This window comes from Hemicordylus capensis, chromosome 1 (assembly GCF_027244095.1).
Source record: "Hemicordylus capensis ecotype Gifberg chromosome 1, rHemCap1.1.pri, whole genome shotgun sequence".
Classification (NCBI taxonomy): Eukaryota; Metazoa; Chordata; class Lepidosauria; order Squamata; family Cordylidae; genus Hemicordylus; species Hemicordylus capensis.
In genome coordinates, this window is record NC_069657.1 from 349,514,418 (window position 1) to 349,538,863 (window position 24,446).

The 24,446-nt window shown below is 39.9% G+C and overlaps 1 protein-coding gene across 20 annotated transcripts in view; it reads left to right on the top strand.

Moving 5' to 3' along the window:
- EYA4 (EYA transcriptional coactivator and phosphatase 4) overlaps positions 1–24,446 on the top strand; it is a 224,044-nt gene that overhangs the window by 125,864 nt on the left and 73,734 nt on the right. For 15 of the 20 annotated variants that reach the window (XM_053287739.1, XM_053287860.1, XM_053287730.1 and 12 more), the window contains 6 exons: positions 9,233–9,328; positions 16,474–16,540; positions 20,900–21,042; positions 21,155–21,298; positions 22,772–22,851; positions 23,034–23,217. In XM_053287739.1, the coding sequence (XP_053143714.1) occupies positions 9,233–9,328; positions 16,474–16,540; positions 20,900–21,042; positions 21,155–21,298; positions 22,772–22,851; positions 23,034–23,217 (714 nt within the window). The remainder of the gene's footprint in view (positions 1–9,232; positions 9,329–16,473; positions 16,541–20,899; positions 21,043–21,154; positions 21,299–22,771; positions 22,852–23,033; positions 23,218–24,446) is intronic. The other 5 variants (XM_053287848.1, XM_053287841.1, XM_053287769.1 and 2 more) reach the window with 4 other exon arrangements.

Genomic DNA, 24,446 nt, shown 5'->3' on the forward strand with positions numbered 1-24,446 from the left:
AATGTTAATAATAATAATTATTATTATTTTATTTTATTTTATTTTATTTATGTATATGCAATTGAGTCAAAATATAGAACATTAATTTCATAGTCAGGGAAATAGAATCAGTAATTCACTCCTACCTAACATTATTTTGTTGTCCAGAGTGTTTTGCTTTTGTATTGCAATTTGTAACAAGTTTTTGCTGCTTTTCATGCTTGAGTCGAATGAAGCATTAGAGTCCAAGCTCTAATGAAGCATTTATTATATTGTAGCTGATTAAGTTGCTATTAAATGTTAATAGTGGGTAGGGAGAGAACTCACCCAAGGGTTACCGTTCTCCTAGGCATGCATATATATGGCAGACATGATATTTAGCTCATCACAGTACATTGGAATCATTTCTTGTTTCAGCACTATAAAATAATTCAGTTTCAGAAGACTTGCAAATACCTTGTAAAATTCACAGACCATGCTAGGGTCTGTCTAGTTTGAAAAATAGAGTTCATGTGTGTATGTGTGACTTCTTACCTCCATACCCCATTGACTTGTGGCAGGTATAAATGTGCATGATACAATATGGACATCTCTTTTTATCTGACTTTTAAAGTAGATTTGATTTGAAATCTAGTCAAATCAAGAAATACATGATAAAGTTTCTTATGATTAAATATGTGTATGATCACAGTTATAAGAGAAAACAACTTGCCCAACAGGATCCTATCAGCTTTATTGCCTGAACAGAGATATGAATATGGTCCCTCATGTTGAACCCCAACAGTACATTGACTGCACTTCCCCGGCTCTCTATGCATGGCATGCTTCTTGTGTTGGAAATTTCATTTTATATTTTATTTTATTTTTATTTATTTATTTGAATATTTGTATCCTACCTTTCCAACCAAAAAAAGGAACGCCTAAGGTGGCTAACATAAACAGTTCATTAATAATACCATCATAACAAAGTATATCACTTTAAATCATTTTATATGAAAAACATCCAACCATTCAAATCCTAACAGGAATCAATAAACACATAAAAATAACTCCAACTCCAAAAAGCTCCAACCAACAGAGCAGCTAAAAATAATTGAGTGCTAAATATTAAAAGCTTGGTGAAAATAAAAATGTCTTAGTGTAGCAGCACTTTGAGTTGTAAAATGTAATACCTAGATTCATCTGTCTGATTCCCTTCTGCAGTAAGGAAACTTGACACTTCCTGCAGTGTGAAAAATTGGAACATTAGAAAGTAATGCTCCTTTTAATGATTGCTTCCTTGGAGCTAATTTTTATCTTTCTAAATTGCATACTTAGTTTTTATGAACATACTTGCTTCAGCCATAGCACTACTGTATTACCCTCTGTTTCAAAATATCACTGCAATAAACCTGAACTATACAAAGGAAACATGAGCATCTTTTGAGGCATTTCAAAAACCACATGCTTCTCTTAGCACTATACTTTTATACTAGCATGGCCAACTTCAGTAATGCCATTTTGTGTTACTATATAATGGAAAGTGAGTATATGTGGATTTGTGCTTCAGTGCTGGAGAGTGTAAGTGCATAGCCTTCAAATAACCGAATGGTGTTGCATTTAGATGGGGTTGGGGTAGCCTTGAGATCTTCATTCTACCTGCCCCCCTCCTTTATTTTGTAAAAGAATGAATGCTCCAATGTTGAAATAAAATGCACTCTCACTCAGCTTTTAAATAATGAAGTCTGTAATAGATAAAATGTCAAAAAGTCACATTTAGCTATAAATAGCTAAAAATAAAACCAATATCAGTTATACGAATACATTTTTTGTTTTTGCTTTGTTGTACAAATACCACTAAAATGTTACAGGCAGTATTCAATTCATGCAGCAGTTGCAATAAATGAGACTAACAAATGGAAATCACATGTCATAAGAACCTTGCTGGATCAGGTCCAAGGCCTATCTAGCCCAACATCAGACATGTGGATCCTATGGTACAAATGATTATCAATTATGCATTTACTGGGGGGGGCGGGCATATTTAGTAGAATAGTTCAGAAGAATAGTTCTGAAATACTCTATCTCACTATATTAGTTAGAGGTTAATATTTGGGGGGTATATTCAGAATAACCATAGTTCTTGAGGATTTTTTCCTCATTTGGCAAGAATAGATTAAGTTACATGCATTTCTATTTGTTCCATAGAAATGGGGAAAGATACTGTTTGATATGCAGACTAATGCACTTGTGCATATTTCACTGGTGCAAGGACGTTGTACTAACTAGTTCCACTAAGCTAGGAACATCCATTCCGCATTAGTGTTGAGCTGATTCAGCAGGGTCTGCTTGTTCAGTAGGTTGTGCATTACAAAACAAGTTGTGCAGTCTTTAAGCACAACCTTGTATATATCTCAGAGAAGATCATTTCTAGGACAACAGCAGAGTACTACCAAAACCTCACAAAACTCTACAGTATTCTTAAGTGTGCACAACTTATCTTGTTGGGCTAGCACAATACTAGTTGGATATCAGCCCTAGATGCACATGTGCAATACTTGCACAAGTGTGCTGGGAGCACAAAGGTTCACACAACTTGGAGCATTCACACAGCTGAATGACTTTGGCTGTGTGCAACTTTGTTAGATGTCAGACTAGATGTTTGTTAGACTAGATGTCAGCCACTAAATACAATGAAATAATATTCTGTTTCATTTGTCCCAAATAATTTTAATAGGGTTCCTGCTCCATATCTTTTTAAAAAACTCATTAACTTGTGTGGCTAAATCGATATGAACTTTACATTAAAGCACATCTGGTAAATATAGCAATTTTTGAAGAAAAATAAGAATATTTATTTGTTAGCCACCTCATAACAAATTGTTCTCTGGGCGCTCACAACACATTAAAACATCCAGTAAAAACACATAAAACACATCAAATCACAACACACCAAAAAACAAAAACAAAACAATTTAAAAACTTGTTTTTTTAAAAAATCAGTTTTTAAAATCAGTTTTTAAAAGCCTGAGTAAACAGAAAGGTCTTCATCTGGCATCTAAAAGAACAAAGTGATGGTGCCAGATTAGCTTTAATGGGGAGGCTTCATTAACGGAGTGTGACCACCAAAAAGGCCTTCTCCCTGGTAGCCACCCGCCTTACCTCGTATGGCAGGGACACTCAGAGCAGGGCCTCTGAAGGTCCCAGTTGAGACATATGTGGCAAGGTGCTTTCTCAGGTAACCTGGTCCCAAGTCATTTAGGGCTATAAAGGTTAAAACCAGCACTTTGAATTGGGCCCGTAAACAGACTGGGAGCCAGTGCAGCTGATGAAGCACTGGCATAATATGATAAAAGTGCCCATTCCCAATTAATCATCTTGCAACCCTGTTTTGTACCAACTGCAGTTTCTGGACCATTTCCAAAGGCAGCCCCACATACAATGCATTGCAGTAATCTAAGCAAGAGGTTACCAGAGCATGAGTAACTGTGACCAAGCTATCTCTGTCTACATACAGTTGCAGTTGTCTTATCAGCCAAAGCTGATAAAAGGCGCTCCAAGCCACAGAGGCCACTTGAGCCTCTAGCAACAGTGCTGGATCAATGAGCACCCCCAGACTGTGATCCTGTTCCTTCAGAGTGAGTGCAGCCCAGTTTAGAACAGGCTGATTATCATTCACCTGGGCAGAGGAACCACCGACCAACAGTACTTCTGTCTTCTCTGGATTCTGTCTCAGCTTGTTCACCCTCATTCAGTCCATTACTGCATCGAGGCACAGATTCAGGACAGTCACTGCCTCACCTGCATCTGGTGAAAAACAGATACAACTATGTGGCATCCACACACTGATGACACCTCAGACCAAATCTCCGGTTTCATGTAGACGTTAGACAGCATAGGGAAAAGAATAGAAACCCAAAGCACAATTGCCAAGGGGTTGTGCAGTAATCCCCCAGCACCACCTTTTGGAAATGGGCCTCGAGGTAGGAGTGGAACCATCTCCAGGCAGTGGCCCCCACATCAGACCTGGCCAGCGTATCGAAGAGGAAACCATGGTCAATGGTAGTGAAAGCTGCTGAGAAGAGAAATGTTTTTATTTTTATTTTATTTTTATTTCAAATAGACTGCCCCAAACTTCCCTATCTGGGCAGTTTACAACATAAAACAGATTTTTTAAAAATGAAAACCTTAAAACAAATTAAAACCACAGTCCAGTTAAAAGTTTTGGGTGAAAAAATAAGTCTTTAAAAACTTTTAAAAGTTGTCAGAGATGGGGAGGCTTTTATTTCAGTAGAGTGCCTTCCAGAGTCTTGGGGGAGCAACAGAGAAGGCCTTTCCCAGCATAGCCACTAGATGAGTTGGTGGCAACTGCAGATGAACCTTTCTGTAGGATCTCAGTGGGCAGTGGGTCTCATGGTAAGGAAGGCATTCTCTTAAATATCCCGGGCCTATGCTGTTTAGGCTTTATAGGTTATAACCAGCACTTTGTGTTTTGCCCAGAAACTTATTAGTAGCCAGTGTAGCTCTTCTGGTGCCACACTGGCTCTGAGATGAGCCAGAGACCAACCTGGATGCCACATTCTGTACCACCTGTAGTTTCTGCATTACGTACAAAGGCAGCTTATTTTAGTAGTCATGTGTGGAGGTTAGCAGCATATTGATTGACTGATTTTTATGTGGTTTTAACTGTTTTATATCATTGTGAACTGCCCAGAGACACGGGTTCAGGGCGGTATACAAGTGCGATGAATAAATAAATAAATAAATAAATAAATATGTATTAACTGTTCTGAGGTAGTTTGTCTCAAGAAACGGATGCAGCAGGCGTATCAGCCAAAGCTGATAGAAAGCATCTCTGGGCACTGCCTCAGTTTGGGACACCAGGGAGAGTTAGCCCATCAATGCCTCAGGCAGTCTTTAGGGCGGTTATGCCTTCTCCTGATGATGTTGACATGGAGAAAGAGATTTGGGTGCCATCAGCATACTGATAACACCCTGCACCAAAACTCCTGATCTCTCCCAGTGGTTTTATGTAGATATTAAAAAGCATTGAAGACAATATAGAGTCCTGGGGAAAACAATTTAAAAGTTCAGATTTTGAAGAGCAACAGTTTCCAAGGGACACCATCTGGAATCTGCCCAAGAGATAGGAGTAGAACCACTGCAAAGCTGTGTCTCCCACCCCCCAACCCCTTCAGACGCTCCAGAAGGATTCTGTGGTTGGTGATATTTAAAGCCATTGAGAGAGCCAAAAGGACCAACAGAGTCACGCTCCCTCTGTCAAATCCTAATTGGAGATCATCCATAAGGCTGACCAAGGCAATCTCCACCAAAATACAGCTTGAAATGGGTCTAGATAATCCTTTTTCTCCAAGACTGCCTGGACCTGGGAGACCACCAACCTCTCAATTACACTGCCTAACCATGGAAGGTTGGAGACAGACCTATAGTTGCTTAAGTCTGAGAGATCTAATGCAGGCTGCTTCAAAAGCGGTCTAATAATTGCCTCATTAAGTCAAGGAGGCATTCTGCCTTCCCTCAGAGAAGCATTTATAATATCTACCAGACCTTCTACAACAATCCGCCTGCCAGATAGTATAAGCCTTATCAGTCAAGGGTCAAGAGAATAGGTAGTAGGTCGCACCATTCCAAGCAGCTTGTCCACCTCCTCAGGAGTTACAAACTGACAATGATCCAGCCTAACCACAGAAGAAGAGTTGCTGGACATCTTCACATCAGACACTGTAAGAATCGTGTGCTCTAAGTCAGCCTGAATATGAGAAATTTTATCCACAAAGAATTCATTAAAAACATCACAGTGGGTCATTAATGGTTCAAAATTGTGATTCAAGGGAGGAGGGGCATGTACTAGCCCTCTCACAACCCTGAACAATTCCACTGGGTGTGAACTTGCAGATGCAATATGGGCAGAAAAGAATAGCTTCTTTGCCGCACATATTGCCTGAGCATAGATCTTCAAATGTGCTCTTTGTTGTAATCTGCTGGATTTGAGTCATGTCCACTCGTGTTCTGGTCATCTACCTTGCCATTTCAGCCCCTGTGGTTCTTCCATATACAAAGGAGTCAGTTTCGAAGTGGGTCACAGATTGATCTTGTCTACTGCCCTGGTGAGTTTACTCTTCAAATTCTCCACCAGGGCGTCAACAGGATCACCGGCAGAGCCAACACTACATCTTTACAAGGCTTCTTAGAATCCTGTTGGATCCAATAACCTTCTCGTGTGGAGCATCCTAATAGGCCCCTCACCCCTGCGGGATATAGTTAGGAGTTCAACCTTAACCAGATGGTGGTCTGTCCATGACACTGGGGAGATCACAGGAGTCCCCACCCACGAAACACCAGCCTGATCAGTGTAAAAGACCATTTCAAGCATGTGACTAGCAATGTCTGTTGGTCTTGAGCCCGTTTGTTGTTATGGCCGCTATGAACTCCTGAGCCACCCCGGACAAATTGGTCCTGAAGTGAACATTGAAGTTCCCCAACACCCCAGCCCTGGGGACCCCATGTATTGTTATTTTATTGTTAAATTTCTATACTGCCTTTCATTAAAACAACCTCAAGGCAGTTCATATAGGCCCAGAGTTGGCCAGTCTGGGTAGGTGGTACACAGGAACAGCTGACTCACCCCGGGCCCCAGTCCTGCACAAACTCCCCGCAAAGTAGCCACAGTTCCCAGTCCCACAGGTCACCCCTGAGACAGGCAGCAAGCAGGCAGGCAGCAGCAAACAGATGACAATGCGAGCTCTCACCCTGGGCCATCTGGGAAGCAGATGGTCTCTTCCTCTCCTGCAGGACTTCTTAACAGGGTTGCCTCCCCCCTGTCTCTCTCTACACAAATCATCCCACAGGGTGACCAAAGCAGTTTCTATTCCAAAGCCAAGCAAATCCTGATTGAAATGTATCTGGATAATCCATTTCCTCCAAGAGTGTCAAGCTGATCAGCCACTACACGCTTAAGCACCTTGCCCAGGAAGGGAATATTAGCCACAGGCCTATAGTTGTTTACCTTCTCTGGGTCCAGAGTAGGTTTCTTTAGGAGTGGTTGAATAATAGCTTTCTTCAACAAAGCTGGGATCACTCCTCTCTCAATGAGGCATTTAGAACCTGCTGGACCCAGCTAAAAATCCCCTCCTACTAGATTTAATAAGCCATGAAGGGCAAGGGTCAAGCATGCATGTGATTGGCTGAACTTGACTAAACTGCTTTTCCACATCCTCAGGCACCAACAATTGAAACTCCTCCAGCAAAGGAGGAACAATTGAATCTCCTCCAGTTGGTACTCTGGACACCTCTCCCAATGACATTACATCAGCTGTAGAGTCCATCTCCTTACAAATGCGAGCAACTTTACCCTCAAAATGCTATGCAAATGCATCACAGCATGCTACTGAGAGTTCTAACACAGCTTGCCCAGGGCAATATTTCAAGAGGCCCTGCTCCACCTGGAAAAGCTCCACTGGACAATATTAAGAAGATGTAATGGTGGATGGAAATTCTTCTTCCTGTTCCATCACTGCTACAGAATAGTCTCGATAATGAGCTCTAATGAGACTCACCCTGAGTTTTCCTCCTTTTGCGTTCCAGCTATGTCCCAGCTTGCTTCATTGCCCTCAGCTCAGGTGTATACCAAAATGTAGCACGGGCTCTTATTTGTGGGAGAGGGTGCTTGGGAGCGATCATGTCAACCACCCATCCTGTTACTCTATTCCATAGAGCAACTAGTGCTTCAAAACAAGTGCCTGCCATAAAAGCTAGGAAATCTCCCAGAGCCCTTAGGAGTCCTCTGGAGTACATCATTCTCCGGGGGCAGACCATTTTAATAGGTCTCCCACCCTTGCAGAGTGGTATAGCTGCTGAAACTCTAAACCTCAGATGGAAGTGATCTGACCATGTCAAGGGCACAGATGAAACATCCCCCACTTTCAAAACACCATTCTTCTGCCCAGTTGCAAAAGCCAGATCCAGAGTGTGCCCCAATTCATGTGTTGGGGCAGCTCCATGGTTGTCATGGTGACCATGATGTCCTGAGCCACCCCATACAAGGCAGCCTCAGCATGGATGTCACTCAGAATAATCATTCTGGGAGTCCTCAATACAAAATATGAGACCACCTCAGTGAGCTCAGGCAGGGAGACAGCTGGGCAGCGGGATGAGCAGTACACCAACGTAATTCACACTCTATTACAAGAGCCCAATACTGGTATAATACTCTGAACCAGCACTCACTTAGACAGGGGGCCTAGAGAAGAAAATAGAACTTCTATAAATTAAGTGTGACCCCCGCCCCCCGGCCCAACAGCCTATGCTGATGCTGCACTAAATATCCAGCTGGACAGAGCTGGGAAAGACTAATCTCTCCCAGCTCCCCCATCCAGGTCTCCATAATAAGAACCAGGTCAGCCCCTTCCTGCACAGTTAGATTATGGAAAATAGAGATCTTATTCTGGCATTCTAACCTGGCATTAAACTGCAGCAGTAGCAGGCCAAAGGACAAGCTGTTAAAGCAACCAGGAATAACCCTATTATGGGAAAAGCCAGAAGAAGGGATACGAATAAGATGTTGAACCATTCTTCTCCTCTCCTGGTGTAAACAAGCCCCCATGTCATACCTTCTCGCACCCCTAATCACTCTAATTGATTAATCACCCCCAGCTCTACCCAGGTTCACATCCTCACTCAGGCATATAATTAAACAGCTAAAACTGTATTTCCAGCATGCAGAGTATAGTGCTCACCCTCATGGTTCCCAAAGGGGTGACCCACTTAGGTGTCGCCCCTTCGGTGGTGATCCCACCAGTGACCTCACCACCAAGGCAGTGTGCTCTTTTATTCTGCCAGCCCTGGAAATGCTGCAGGGGCCAGCAGAAACTGCTGTGTCAGCACTCTGGGTCCTCCTAGAAGCTGCAGCTCTGCCACCAACAGAGGCCTGCAGCAATGTTGCTCCCAAAGAGAGAGGAAAACAGAGAAGCAGCTGTTGGTACTCACCACAAGCTCTACTCACCATCTTCCAAAGCTGGGTGACACAGGGTAGATGATAAACTCCCTTCCTCTCTCTTCTTCCCTCTACTAAAGCTGGTGTTCCACGATGAGTGCAAATGCATGTTTTTTTTTAAGTTGTGTGTACTAGTAGATATATTCTTAAATCTTGATACATTTTTTGCTGAACCACAAATGAACATTTTTGCTGTAACTGGCACAGTAACAACTGTAAATTTAGAAGTAAAATCTCATGTCTGCTTATTCTTCTATGTAGTTTCTCTTCTTGCAGTCAAAACGGAGCCTATGAACAGCAATGAAACAACAACAACAACAAGTGGAGAAGGATCTCTTGACACATTTACTGGGTCAGGTAAAGGCATAATGTGCTCATAATACTGTCAGAGCTTTATCAATAGTGCATTGTTAGTTTTTGTCATTTCTTTGTAACAATAAACAGTAGGGCTGTTCATGAAATGGATTTTGCGTGCTGTTTTTAGCTTGAAACAAAACACAAAAAGCCAAAATGTTCCACCAGAACAACCATTCTGTTTGTTTCGACGGAACAAACTCGAAATGTTTCAAGTGTTTTGGCCATAGAATGTGAAACTTGAAACACCCCATTGTTCCCCATGGATAGCTCCCAAGGACATCCTAATGTTTCAAGTAGTACCTAAGGACTAACTAATGTTTCGAGTACTTAGGCCATAGAATGTGGAACTTGAAACACCCCATTATTCTCCATGGGTAGTTCCTAAGGACTACCAAAGTGGTTTGTGTGGTAGGGCATGATGGGTGCTACCTACCACCTAACTCACAAAAGAAATTGGCCAGCAGGTGATTTAATTTTTTTAAAGCAAAAACAAAACACACACACACACCCATAGGATCCTAGTGTTTCAAGTTTCCCTATTGTTCTCTATGGCTAGAACAAGCTGCATTCACAGAGTGTGATACATTTTGCAACCCTTGAAAAACACTTCAGAAGCACACAGTCATAGGGAATCTATCTCTCCCAGCACAGAACATACTTTTCAAACACAGTCCAAATGGCCAAAAAGGAATTACTGACCCAGAATCCACTGCACTGCATTAACATCGTTGGCACAAGTTGCTCTCTCACACTTAATTATGACTCCTTACATTCCTGGAATTGGAACAGCTGCCACAGCAGTACCTTTAGTTAGCAGCAAGCATAAGCTCAACTAGAGCACCTTCAGCCACATTTTGATTCAGTATACCTTGCAATGCAGATATCAAAGCAGACCGGAGCAGTGAGTGAAGCTCAAGTTAGTCTTAAGGCCAGACATGTAGCTCATCACAGCAATCACCAAGAAATATTAGAGAGAGTGAGAAAGAGAGCGCTGTGCTTCCACTGTCCATTTCTTGCTACAATATTATCTCCCAAACAGAACAAACCACAGCTCAAGGAAGGCAGGCACTCATGTTCTGCCTTTGTCAGTCTGAGATCCAGCAAAACCAGATAGTTATAGTATCAATAGGACAGGATATTGTACTCAGTGCTGAGGAAAGAAAACCACAAAAACAAACCTACCTACCTTCCTCCTCTCCTGATGTATCATCTTCAGGCACAGTATAAGTGTTATCTCCACATCTTAGTCCCTTTTAAGACATTTTGAAATTCCCTCAAACAGTATTCCTCCCCTCCCTCCCTCCAGCCAGTGGGGCACATTTGCTCATGACAACATTTGATTTATATGATAACAACCCAACCAAGAGGCAAGGAGATCTCAAGTCAATCGGAAGCCAGTGCCAGAAAACCAATCGGCAAGGGGAAGACAGGCTTTCAAAATGGCACTTAGAACGTTGAAACGTTTTGATCTAAACGGGGTTGGTTCTGCTCCGAGCTGAAAACAGGCCCTTTTTCGAGTCAGAACGTTCCACCATCGGAACGTTCTGTACATCTCTAATAAACATTGCAAGCCATTTACAGATGCATATTCAGGATTCCTTAATGCCAATTAGTTTAAATACCCTATTATATTATATTCCAAATTTTTTTCATCTGTACATGGAAGAAGATTTGTTCTTTGTGGCAATATCAAGGCGCTGTGTGTGCTCTTGCATTCAAAATGGGGCCTGCCTGATTCAGCCTGAGCGGGATCTAAAATTAACTGAGCAGACATTTTTTAAAAAGTATGTGCATATTCACAAGCATACAGGTGCACACAAATGTGCAGGTGCATTAGAGGTAACCTGTGATATTTGTAGTTAAACCATCTCAGGTAGTAGGGATGGGCACATCTCTGCCAGAATTCTTGATTTGCTGCCAGGCAGGTTAGTAACCAAGATGGACCAATGGTATAATTCAGTATAAGGTGTAAACCAAACCTAAATTAGTTCAATATGTTAAGAATCAATAAACAATACCTCAGCTCATCATCCTATCACAAGTTATTAAACTGTAATATCACTGAAGTGGGAGTCATTAGAAATTAAAGGTTTTATTAAAACTATATTACAAGCTATTAAATAAAATATCAGCTATAAAACAGGTGTAAAAATAATTTTATAAATTAAGATATAGAGCACAGACCTGTAATGATTTTTAATGCAGGTAGCAAAATCACAAGTACAACATTAGAAGATAGCAGAAAGAAAACTTTACATTAGGACAACTGCAAGCAATAAAATTTATACTTGATGCATTAACAAATGGCTACTTACATTGTTAGATGCTCATCCTGGAAACAGAGGAGTTACAATATATTTTTGCTCCCAAATCTAAACCTGCTAGAAGAAGGGAACCTTCCAAACCTGCTAGAAGAAGGGAACCTTCTCTCAACACAACCTTGTTTGGTTGTGTTGAGAGAGTGCTGGAATTTGGTCTGACTGTGAATATCAAACGCTCATGAATTAAAGTATTTTAGGATGTTTCTGTTTGATTAGTTTCATGTATAGTTGGTGATGAGTTCAATAATTTATGTTCTTTAACAGCTACAACATTTCTTAGAACAAACTATGTATTTATGTATTTATGTAGAACATATTGGTGTTAAACTAAGATGATGAATATAAGCACCAGGTAGTAAACCAGATAAACAATTTTACATCTCACTGCTAATAAATCAAATAACTCCTTAGAACATAATAAATATAGGATTAAAACATTCACAAGTGTTTTTATCTAATTTACAGTGTGGCATATACTCTTTGTTTTTGAAAGATTGCCCCAAGATACTTGGAGAGAGAAATGCCCCAAACCCAAATCAAACATTGATCATTTAAACATTATCTTAGAATGTTTAAACCAAACTCATATAAATTTTGATAATGTAGTGTAATGTATGATCAAAATTTATGTAGAATCTGGTTTAGGGGCTTTACATTCTAAGAAAATCTAACATGCCTATAATCCTTTATTTTCTTGGCAAACCTAGACTGCTAGATCTACACACATAATATTATGACACAGGGCACATAAACAAAAAGCAAAGGAAAAAGGAGTCCCAAGCATCAAATCAGAAAGTAAGAACATATTTTCTTTTATAAATAGCTTAATCAGAAATCTGCAGTAATAGGAGATAAAATCATGCTAACACAATAATATCCAGTGACCATGCCAACAAATACAGAAAAACCACAAATAAATGTTGAAAAACCAAGATGTCAGAAAATGACGAGTATTCTTGTACATACATTCACAAATGCTTATCACTTCATATTCATCCATGGTTTCAAGTTCATACATTTCGTAAACTCAAATTATTTTGCCATTATTATGATACCATCTTGTTATGATTGTGTTTGAATTCAAATTATTATTGGAGATGCCATATAGTTTTTTGAGGATCAAAAATTTTTACTGACAGGACCATGAGATTATTTACTATGAATGTATCATGGTCCTGAAGCATTTTCCATAGTTTTCCATTAATTCAGTATGGTGGTTGTGTATAAACTTTCACTTTTATTTGTGAACTCAGCACAATGCTCCTTTCCGTTTATAACGGAACAATATTATAAGAAACTAATCCACTTCCTGCATGTGTTGAAATGTTTCCATTCATCAGCTGGATATAGTGGGAGTATATTCTTTCATTTGAATCTCTAAGTAACAAACAAGAATAGCATTACATCCATATTGTGTTAGGCAAAAATAGCAGAAGTGCAATTGACAGGGCATAAATATTCCGATAATACTAAAGGAGCTAAAACATTTTTGGTTTTGTCTTAGACAGAGTTGAATTCCTGTACAAAATTATTATTCCAGAAGACATAAAGAAGTATAATACAGGTTTAGCAATTCTATGAGTAATTGACCCTGCTTTGTGTGGCTAAATTACATTGAATTAAATTTGTTTCTTCCGACTGATCATATTCTAAAATTGTTGCCAAATACAAACATACTGTGTATGCAGCCCCATCTTAATGCTGTGTATTTGGAAATAAATAAGCTTACATTTGTGGAGTAAATACGCTTAAATTGCAAAAAAAATAATTTTTTAATCCTTCTGCTGCTTGTGCATCATATCAGCTAGATTTCAAAGGAATGTGAAGTTGCTTAAGCAAACCCAAGGTAGTTAGTGCTATGCCAGTGAACTGAATTTGCTGTATCCTGGTTGCTTTTTAAAGGCCATTTTGAACACTGAGAAGGACTCAGTGAATAACTATGTAATTCTGCGTTCTACGATGTTGAGAGGTATATTTTAAAGTTGCTTACTAAAGCTTGCTGTAGATGTAGCCAGGGATCCAAAGAGTTACTTTTGGGGACCCAGTTTTGAGGACCCAAACATACCCAGTATAATTTTTGATTTCTTTTGATAATAAGTAGATTCAAAGATGCTATATCACAAACTGCTTTTGAAACTGTCCCCAGTCTAGAAACAGTTTGCCATGTGACATGGGGGAATGCTGTTCAAGAAACTCTAGCCAAAAGCCCCCTTAGCACACGAAACTAGTTCCTTGGTTCTTTGAATCCTGGCCATAGTACATTTCACAAAATAGTAAGGATTTGTTACTTTCTGCAATTCTAAAGGCTGCTTCCTAGAACCGTTATGACATGTTAATAAGGATATACTTTGAAGTAAAATTATGATCGATTAGACTAAAGAAATTCCTGTGCTACTTCGGGTACTACTTTAATCTTTTCAAAACTGAATGAACAGCAGATGGCCTAATAAAGTATGTTTGCCTAGTATGGATTTGCTCTGAAGGGATTGGTTCAAAATTTTAGAGTACATATATTTGGAACACATCTGTCTTAGTCAAGACAGATGGTTAGACTAAAGAGAAACTTCGAAACTTTTGGAATCAGTCCAGGCTAGGCAGTACTCCTGAATGATTTTTAATAGGATATGATTGTCATCATTTAGGCTTGCTCAGAAAAATACAGCTGCTCTTTGTATAGGCTTGTCTGCTCTTGATGGCTACTGTACTGGAGTTTGTTTGATTGGTTGTTTCTGTGTGAAATTAAATGATTGTCTTATGTCTTAAGAAAAAATGTAAAATAAATCCTGCTGCCAAAGTAAGTGCATGGTTGTGTTGTGTTGTGTGTGTGTGTGAGTGTGTAGCATTTATGCGTGAAAATAATCAGATGGCTTCTTGTGTATAAGTACCAACATATGCCAGGATCGAAAGAATCATGAAAATAATTCCATGAACCCTAGTGGGCTTTAGACTTGCTTTTCTTAAACAAGATGTGTTTATTCTAAAACATTTTTTTCTTTGAATTGCAGCCCTTTATTCCATGTCACATTTTGAAGCTGAGTTTGAAAAGCTGTTCACGATATAGCATGATAGCAAGCTGTTAAAAAAAAATTAAAAGTCACAAATTACACTGGGCTTGTACTCAAGTACCTTGAATGAGTCCAAACAGCTTTGTATTGTGGCTCCAGCTTCTTTAACCATTCCTAAAATTCATTTTTTTTTAATCAACAGAATTATCTATGTCAAGTGAAACTGCTCTTGGAGTTGTGTATTGTGAAAAAATTACACTGAAGTCATTGCTATCAGTTTAAAGTTCGCCTGGCATTCCCATGTGCATAAAGGGCTTCCATATGGGCAAGACTCTCCATTCACTACAATGGAGGGAGGACTTTCCAATCATGTTGCCATTGTATTCATGGGGGTGCCTCTCCACAGTCCCTTAGTGAGTCCCTTGCATGTTCAGGAGCTCCCAGTCACAGAATCTCTACACTGGAGTGAGTGACAGAGGATTATAGTCCTAGGGGGAGAGGGTTCTGCTGGTAGATCTGCTGTGCCATGTATATGGCAACATACTGTGTGAGTGTATATTGTGTGTATACAGTGGTTAAACTTCATACAGTGACTCAGTAAGACATATGGGCACTGGAGCCCAAGCCTTATTCCAGAGAGATCTGCAGCAGGCACTGTTTTGTCACAGCGACAGCATTGTGCACATAACTTTCTGTAGCTCCTGCAGTTCTTTGAAACAGGATCTGTAATTTTAGCAGAAAATATTAGACATGTAATCTATTTCAGCCAGCACTGCAACCACACAAAAGTTACTAGCTCGCATGTTTTTAATAGGCTAACTACTCATGCATACCTCAACATTCTTGCTACTGAGCTTACCTGGGAGTAAGTCCTATTGAACACAGGGAATTTGCTTCTGAATAAACATGCATAGTTATTTGTGGTCTACATGAGGGAAAAGAACCAACTTTTGTAAAGCTTCTCTGCCTAGTTATCTGAAGTCAATTATTTTTTTCAAGTGTCAGTTAAGTGTTTTGTATGATACTATGTTAAATCTTGTATCAACAATGTTGAAAAATGCTGTAGATTACAATCTTTATTGCTTCTGAAAAAATAATTACATATGACTTCTATGATGGAGTATAATTGGAAAATATATTTCTTAATAATGTTACATTTATGAATATTAGATTTGTAGCAGAAGCAGAATAAGGGCTATCTACCATGTATTGTGGCCTGCCCGGTTTTTAACAAACATGCTGCTTTGTAAGTCACATGTTTTACAAAACATGTGTAAAGACATGATTTAAAAAATGACTATTGGAACTAATCTTGCATGCTGGAGGAAAAGTGTCCCAGCTATGGGGAGCTTTCTAAAATGCCTATTGCACAAGAGGGGAATTTTCTCCCCTTTCCTTGGAAGTGCCCTGCACCACCAGAAAATATGCACCATGTACCTGAGGGTTGCATGGGCCTCATGGAATATGTTCAGATGGTGCAGGGCACTTCTGGGAAAAGGAGAAACTAGATAATTCCTCTCCCTATGCAGTAGATGCTGCAGAGTTCTGGAAGCTCTCCACAGCGGGGACGCTTCTTCCCAAGTACACTAGCACACATTTAGTCAGAATGTCGACCATTGACTCTTAAAAAAAAAAAAAAAATTAAGCACATTGATAAGAACAGACAACATAAGAGTTTAAATATTATCTGTTCCATAATAATTTTGATTACAGCAATCACATTTTGATTAGGTATGCCTGATTTTATTTATAGAGTAGACTTTTATCTGCAAACATTTGATGCATTTATTGAACATTTTGTATTCTTTGTATTTTACAGTAATAACAAGTAGTGGCTACAGTCCAAGATCAACACATCAGTACTCACCACAGCTATATCCCTCCAAGTTAGTGAATATACATCTTCTAATATATTGTTGTATAAGATTCAGTTAAGGCCATTTGTTTTCTTTAAACGTGTCAGGAATAAACATGAACCATTGCTTGTATAGAAAATGCATTTTGTGTCTCTGATCCAAACTCATTTGCTGGAGATTATTTGCCATTGACACCAAGGGGATTTATTTATATGTAATGTCTTTAGGATCAGGAATCAAGGTATTAGATTCTGTTAATCCTATTTACCATACTTCTGTACATTTGGTAGCAGTTGTAAAAAGGTTTGCTCCATAGTATACATGTATAAAAGAGGTAACCTACAATGTGTATTAGTTAAAGTAGTTCTATAAAAGTCAGTGGCTTAACTTGATATACTAGTTAAATTAATGCATTTTCAATTTTGGCCTTACTGTGGCGGGGGGTGGAGGGGAGTCACTGGCTCACATTCAGACTAAAGTAGTCATGAGTTTAAGTGGTGCAGCAGAGAAGTGCTTGGCTAACAAGCAGAAGGTTGCTGGTTCGAATCCCCACTGGTACTGTATCGAGTAGGGATGTGCGAAACGTTTCAGGTACAGAACGATCTGTACCCGAAACGGCCAATTTCGGGTGATTCGGAGCAGAACCGAATCACCCCCGAAGATTTCCGAAAAATTTCGGATCCAAAACGAATCATCCGTTTCGGATCCGAAATATTCGGATGTTTCGGACCTCCATTTTGTGGCCTTCTTTTCCCCGCTCCATTTTGAGCAATGATGTCTATTTGAATTTCCCGCCTTTTTGCCTCCCATTGACTTTAATGCAAAAAGGTCTGATGTGACGTCTGCTCGAATTTTGGGTTCCAGCAGAAAAATAGTGGGGTGGGGTGGTAGTGCCTAATGGGTGGAGGCTACCACCCAAATTGCAGAGGGATTGGGCAAAGGGCTGATTTTTGGTGAATTTTTGAAGTTTTAGTGTCTTTGGGACAGATTGGGGGCATAACGTGGGATCTGGGCCAAAAGAGTGGGGTGGTAGTGCCTAATGGGTGGAGGCTACCATCCCAATTGCAGAGTGATTGGGCAGAGGGCTGATTTTTGGTGAATTGTTGAGGTTTACACGTCTTTAAAGTTTCCCCCCATTAGGTATAATGGAGGGTGTATCGCTTCACGTCAGGGGGAAAGGGGTGGCCTAGAGCGGTGTGGGGTTGGTGGTAGTGCCGGGTAGGGGCAAGGAAGCTACCTGAATTTTTTCAAAGGATTTGGGCAGAGGGCTGATTTTTGGTGAATTGTTGAAGTTTTCGCCTCTTTAAGGTTTTTCCTCATAAGATATAATGGAGCTTTCAGCAGCCCCATAAGTGCACTTGGGGAGTGCTGGGGTGGCCCAGAGCGAGTGGTGGTGTAGTGCACATAGGGTGCCAACCACCCCCATGGGGTACAGGGTTCTGTTGTTTCTGAGGTATTCTGAGTGTGGATTCTATGATAGCAAATTAGAGTGGATTCATGGTGTCTCATTGAAAATCTCATTTGGCACCCTATGTGCACTACACCACCACTCGCTCTGGGCCACCAAAAATCAGCCCTTTGGCCAATCCCTCTGCAATTTGGGTGGTAGCCTCCACCCATTGGGCACTACCACCCCACCCCACTCTTTTGGCCCCAGGACCCGTTTTTTAATCCGAATCGATTCAGATTCTGATTAATTCGGATCCGAATCAAATCAGGGGTGATTTGGATGGCAATATGGCAATATTCTGATACAAAACAGAACAGGGGTGTTTCGGTTCGGATCCGAATCGAAAAACCGAAAATCTGAATTGCACACCCCTAGTATCGAGCTGCAGTGATATAGGAAGATGCTGAAGGCATCATCTCATACTGCGTGGGAGGAGGCAATGGTAAAGCCCTCCTGTATTCTACCAAAGAAAACTACATGGCTGTGTGGGCGCCAGGAGTCAAAATCGACTTGACCGCACACTTTACCTTTAGTCATGAGTAGTTCCATAGAAATGGATGGGCTGAGTAAGTAATGACTAACTTGTCCCATTCATTTCAGTACTTCTTACAGGTGGCCCTCATTATCCACAGATTTTGTATCTGCGGTTTTATGTATCTGCAATTGGGCCTTAGAGACCCAGTTTAATTATCCATGGGTAGAAAAATAGGCAAAATTCTCCTATCTGCAGTTTTGACTAACTGGAAAAGACCCCAAAATGACTTCCAATGAAGTCGTGTGTGTGTGTGTGTGTGTGTGTGTATAATTGGTGAATATTCCTCAGTTTGGGGGTTTTTTAGGGAGCATTGCTGGAGATCTGGAGAACAAGGTACTGTCCTTTTCTTCTCTTATTTCTGCCCCCCTTGCTTTTTTGGCTCTATTTTTTGGTTAGGAACCTAACCCCCCAATTCCCATTGATTCAAGGTTTCGTTTTTAGCAGTTTCAGTATTTGCACCTATACCCAAAAATGGAATGCCCATGAATAATGAGGGCCACCTGAAATTTGATCTGAATGTCATCTAGTATAACTATGGAGTGGTTGTCATCTATAAAAAAATTAGTTTTCACAGTGCATTACTACTTATAAAATGTATTATGATGCACTTTGTGTGAAAAGAACATAGTTAACAAACATAAAAATAATTCTAAAACAATAGAAATAAGGTAGATTAAATTAATCTATTTAGTCATAGTCTGTAATTAGCAGGTTTCATTTAAGTCGTTTAAAGTATTCCTGTTCAATTTGTTAAATTGAATTTCCTTTTCTCTAAATTTAAATTTCCTTTGAATTTTTCAACTGATCAAGACAAAGTGTACATTTCAAAATCTATGTATAGTTCCATTTAATAGAAAATTATGAATGGTTTTGTCTAACCAATGTCGGTGAAGTGCTTTTCAGTGATGCTTTGTCTAATCCCATTTTGTGCTGACTTGAGTTCAAGGGCAATGGTTTTTTCACAGGCTTGATGCACTTAGCACAAATATGGTAAACTGATAATTTAGTATAAAAGTTCCTGACCTTGCTGCCACTGATGGTTCAGATCTCTCTTCCATACATGTTGAGATCCAGAGTGGTCCTTGGGTTTGTGAGCTCCCCATACCCCCAGTTAGCCTCACCACTCCTCCCTTCTTCCTGCCATTGTATTTAGAAATAAATCCCAAATTAGGAAATCCTGTTGTTTGTAAATTGAATCTGCTTTCAAAGCAAATTCTGTATCCTTGGTAGAAGAAAAATCCCATGTTTAAATAACAATGGAAGCATTCTGTGAACATGGTAAAAGTAGCAGGGGAGAGAGGGGAACTAGGGAGGAATTATGTGAGCTAAGAGTCTCTAATCTTAGGTGTGTGGGGGGATAGGAATAAATATCCAAGTAGCAAGTAGATGCTACTTGCCACACAGGGCATTAGTGTGGAAGAAATTGTCAGACCCACATTGAGCTTTCCCCGTTAGGCACAGTTACCTTGGTATTGTTACGCATTTCCTTCTCCTTGCAAGTGGCAGCCAGTAATCAGGGACAGGGAAAATTTGCACAATGATTTTTCCAACAGTCTCCTTAAACATTATGGTAAGAGCCAGCGTAGTGTAGTGGTTAGAGTGCTGGACTAGGACTGGGAAGACCCGTGTTCAAATCCCCATTCAGCCATGATACCTGCTGGGTGACTCTGGGCCAATCACTTCTCTCTCAGCCTAACCTACTTCACAGGATTGTTGTGAGGAGAAACCTAAGTATGTAGTACACTGCTCTGGGCTCCTTGGAGGAAGAGCGGGATGTAAAATATAAAAAACCAACAACAACTGTTTTTAGTGTCAACCCCATACCAGCATTACAAAAAAAAAATATCGTGGGCTAGTATGAGTGCTAAATTTCTAAAATAAGAGGCATCGATCCTAAAGCCTTCCTAGAAGTCATGCCTTTTGCCTTTGAAGTTCTACCATAATATTCTCTATTGTAAAGAGTTTTATCAACACTTTGTTATTACGTATGTTGCAGTACTAAATTCTAGTACTGGAAATAAGATATAGAGCTATGTACTGGTGATGAATATATGAGGTTTTGCTTAGATCCACACTGGTAGTTAAACAAGAATAAAGTTCATTGTCCTAATATCTGGAAATTTTAGGAGGTGGAGTTTTTCCTGTCCCTCATATAAGTTCTAAAAGAAGCATTACTTGCTTAATTTCTGGTTGTAGCTGCAGTTAATGGCACAGGATCAAGTCCACTGAGAGAGCTGGCAACTTTAAAATCATTTGAGCCAGAGTGTCTGTCAACTTATCTTAGCAAATAATTGGGGTGGGGGGTATTAAATAGCTAGACTTCTAAGCCATTTTCTATATTTGTTTGTATAAACTTTCCAGGTATTTGTCACCAGTTATGGTATTTCCCCCCTCTGCTGTCTAGGCCCTATCCACATATTCTTTCTACTCCAGCAGCTCAAACAATGTCTGCCTACACCGGTCAGACCCAGTATTCAGGAATGCAGCAGCCAGCGGTATATACAGCCTATTCACAGACCGGGCAACCTTACAGTTTACCTACTTACGGTATTTGACCTCCAGTTGTTTTTTATTCCATTGAGTAATTTTGGCATCATGGAACTGCTGTGCCTTTTCTCCCCATCTGTAAGAATCAGTTGAAAATTAATTTCTTACACAGATTTGGGTGTAATGTTGCCAGGCATCAAGACAGAAAGTGGACTTTCACAAACACAATCACCATTGCAGACCGGATGCCTTAGTTACAGCCCAGGATTTTCCACACCACAGCCAGGCCAAACACCTTATTCTTACCAAATGCCAGGTCAGTAATCCATCATCCTTCTTCACTCTTTTTAAATTATTTTTGACTCTGTCCATTTGTGTTTGTGATTAGTAACTTAGTTTTTGATTTAACTTACTGATCATTGTGGTTACAATATATGAGTTTTTGTTTTGTTTTTTAAAAAGCATGATAATCTAATTTTTGTTACTTTAATTTTTCCACACTTGTATCATAACCAGTTCTTTTAGGGCCCTCCTAACGCTATGCACAGCACTGCTCTATTGGGGGAGATGGCCACCTTTACTTGGAGCCAGAGGCAATTTGCTTATTATTTGGCTCTGGCTCTTCAGATCTACATAATAGGAGGACTACATAATGCAAAGGACTAATAACTAACCTAGTCTGCATGTGTCCTGTGACTGGAGTCTAGTCTGCCCTCTTATATGTTAATATGTGTTAGTATCTGAGTCTGTCATTGGGTATCAGTTATATCCAGACTCCACACTGTCCCGATAGTTTCTAAATTCAGGGTCTCATCTGAAGCTAACAAATGCAGAATAATAAAATCCTGCAGGATGATGAATCATCCATATTAAGGATAAAGTTTTCAGTTGAATCAACCCTACACATCTGTCTAGCCCAATTAACTCACTAGCACATTACAAAGCTGACTATTTTGCCACCATTACTTAAGCTGTATTTGGCATTCAGTTCTGGAAATAGGAGGAGAATATCTTGTGTGGACATTAAATTTCTGAGAATGTAAACTTGGAACTTCTCACAAGCATTTGGATTATTTTGGATCTATACACTTCTGTTGGAACAGTCACATGGCTTTCCTTCCCCCCCCCCCCCCCAAGGATGGCTCCATCCCCTGTTTGATTATGAAGGAAAAGGGGAGAAGAATGCCCTTTGTCTGCCTGACGAAGACATCATGAAAGCTATTAAACTGTCTAACAAAGCAAAAAGATGTGGGTGACTTTCTTCATCCTGTCCTTTATTCTAGCTACAGTAGCGCATTGAGTTCTAGGAACTATGTTAAAAATTAGCATCTCCTCCATCTCTTGCCCTTAATTTTCACCCTCCTCCATCTTCCTCCCCTTCGATCATATTTCATCAGTGTGTTCCTGAAGTTTGATTATGAAAGGAAAATACCTAGGAATCAATGGAGGAGAAGCGGTTGAGGCCACACATGTCCACTGAATTGATGAGTAGAGTCCAAGTACATAGATAGGATCATGAATGCTTTGTAGAACCTTCTTGGAAGTAATACAGGTGAAAGAAAACATTGGCTTTGTATTAGGTTTTAACACACTAAATGCTATTATTCATAGCTGGCAAATATAGTTATAATTGCCCAATTTCCATAACAAAAGGGCAAGCTGGCAAATATCTGCATATTTTTCTTATGTATTATTTATATTTTATAGTTTGCTTTTTTGCTTTTCAATTGTCTGCATTATGCATAATATATTACTTAGCTCTTATAGTAAATTATCCTTTTTACTCTAGGTTCTAGTTTTACACCAACCTCCACTATTTATGCAAACAATTCAGTCTCAAATTCTACGAACTTCAGCAGTTCACAACAGGTATGGTGGGGTTTTGGGGTTTTTTTTGCTATAAAGCTCAAATAAACTATTCTGTCTATAATCTGGCAATTTTAAATATTTGGAATGTAAAGTAATTGATGTCCTGTTGCTGTATTTTAGATTAAAATGTTTTTTTTTTTTAAATCTTGCTACAATTTAAAACACTGTTTTTACTATTAAAGGATTATCCATCATATACAGCTTTTGGCCAAAACCAATATCCACAGTATTATTCAACATCAACATATGGAGCATATATGACCTCAAACAACGCCACAGATGGTACTTCATCATCATCGTCAACATACCAGCTCCAGGAATCTCTCCCTGGATTGACTAGTCAACCAGGTACAGACCTTCATTCAGGTGAAATATTTTCTTTATTCCATACATTTAGATGTGATGCTGTACATTTTAGTTGTAATTAGACAAATTGAATCTGACAGCTCAGTCTTCAAGAGCCAGGGGATCCCATGTGTTCATTGGACCCCCATTTTCCTAACAAATCACAACACAGTGTAATTTATGTGAGCAAATGCAGTATCCTCGTGGCCTTTGGAAGAAAGGGGATCCATGAGGGAGGGTGGTATATAAGAAAGGCCCTCACTCCCTATCAATCAAGATACCCCTAAACCTACATCAAAATACTTTGACAACACTGTCACCTTTACTTTTTTATTTGTTTCTATATCTCAGAAAGAGAAGAAAAATGGATATTTCTGTATCAGGGTTAAGAATCACCGTTAAAAGATCCTAGCTGTGCGTGCTTTACCCCTAAATTCCTTGAAATGTTAAACTGCATAGTGAGTCCCAGAACAGCCTAAAAAAGTTGCTGGTCTTGTGGTAGCAAGCATGAATTGTTCCCTTTGCTAAGCAAAGTCTGCCCTGGTTTGCATTTGAATGGGAGGCTACATGTGAGCACTGTAAGATATTCCCCTTAGGTCAGGGATCCTCAACGTTGGGCCCCCAGATGTTCTTGGACTTCAACTCCCATAATCCCCAGCCAAAGGCCACTGGGCCTGGGGATTACGGGAGTTGAAGTCCAAAAACATCTGGGGGCCCAACGTTGCGGATCCCTGCCTGAGGGGATGGAGTGGCTCTGGAAAGAGCACCTGCATGCTTGCATGCAGAAAGTTCCAAGTTCCCTCCCTGGCATCTCTAAGATAGGGCTGAGAGAGACGCCTGCCTACAGACCTTGAGAAACCATCGCAAGTCTGGGTAGACAATACTGAGCAAGATGGACCAGTGGTCTGACTCAGTAGAAGGCAGCTTCCTATGTTCCTTGTGGAATGAAAAGCTGTTGAAAATAATGCAAAGGATCTTAAACTGTAAGGGTTTATAAGATTTCAGAGGAACTTGGGTATTCAAAATAAATAGTTAAAAGAATAATATAAAAATATTTAGTTTATTAACATATGATCTAGCAGGCAGACAGACTTTCAAGTTTCAACCCAGAGTTTCCTAAGAAGGTCACAGACAGGACAGTTTCTAATCTTTTCCGCATGTCTCACAGGGAGGAGAAACAATCAGAGTTGATTACCAATTGCAGAAATGTTGACCTAACAAGGATATGATACATATGCCTAAAACAGTCT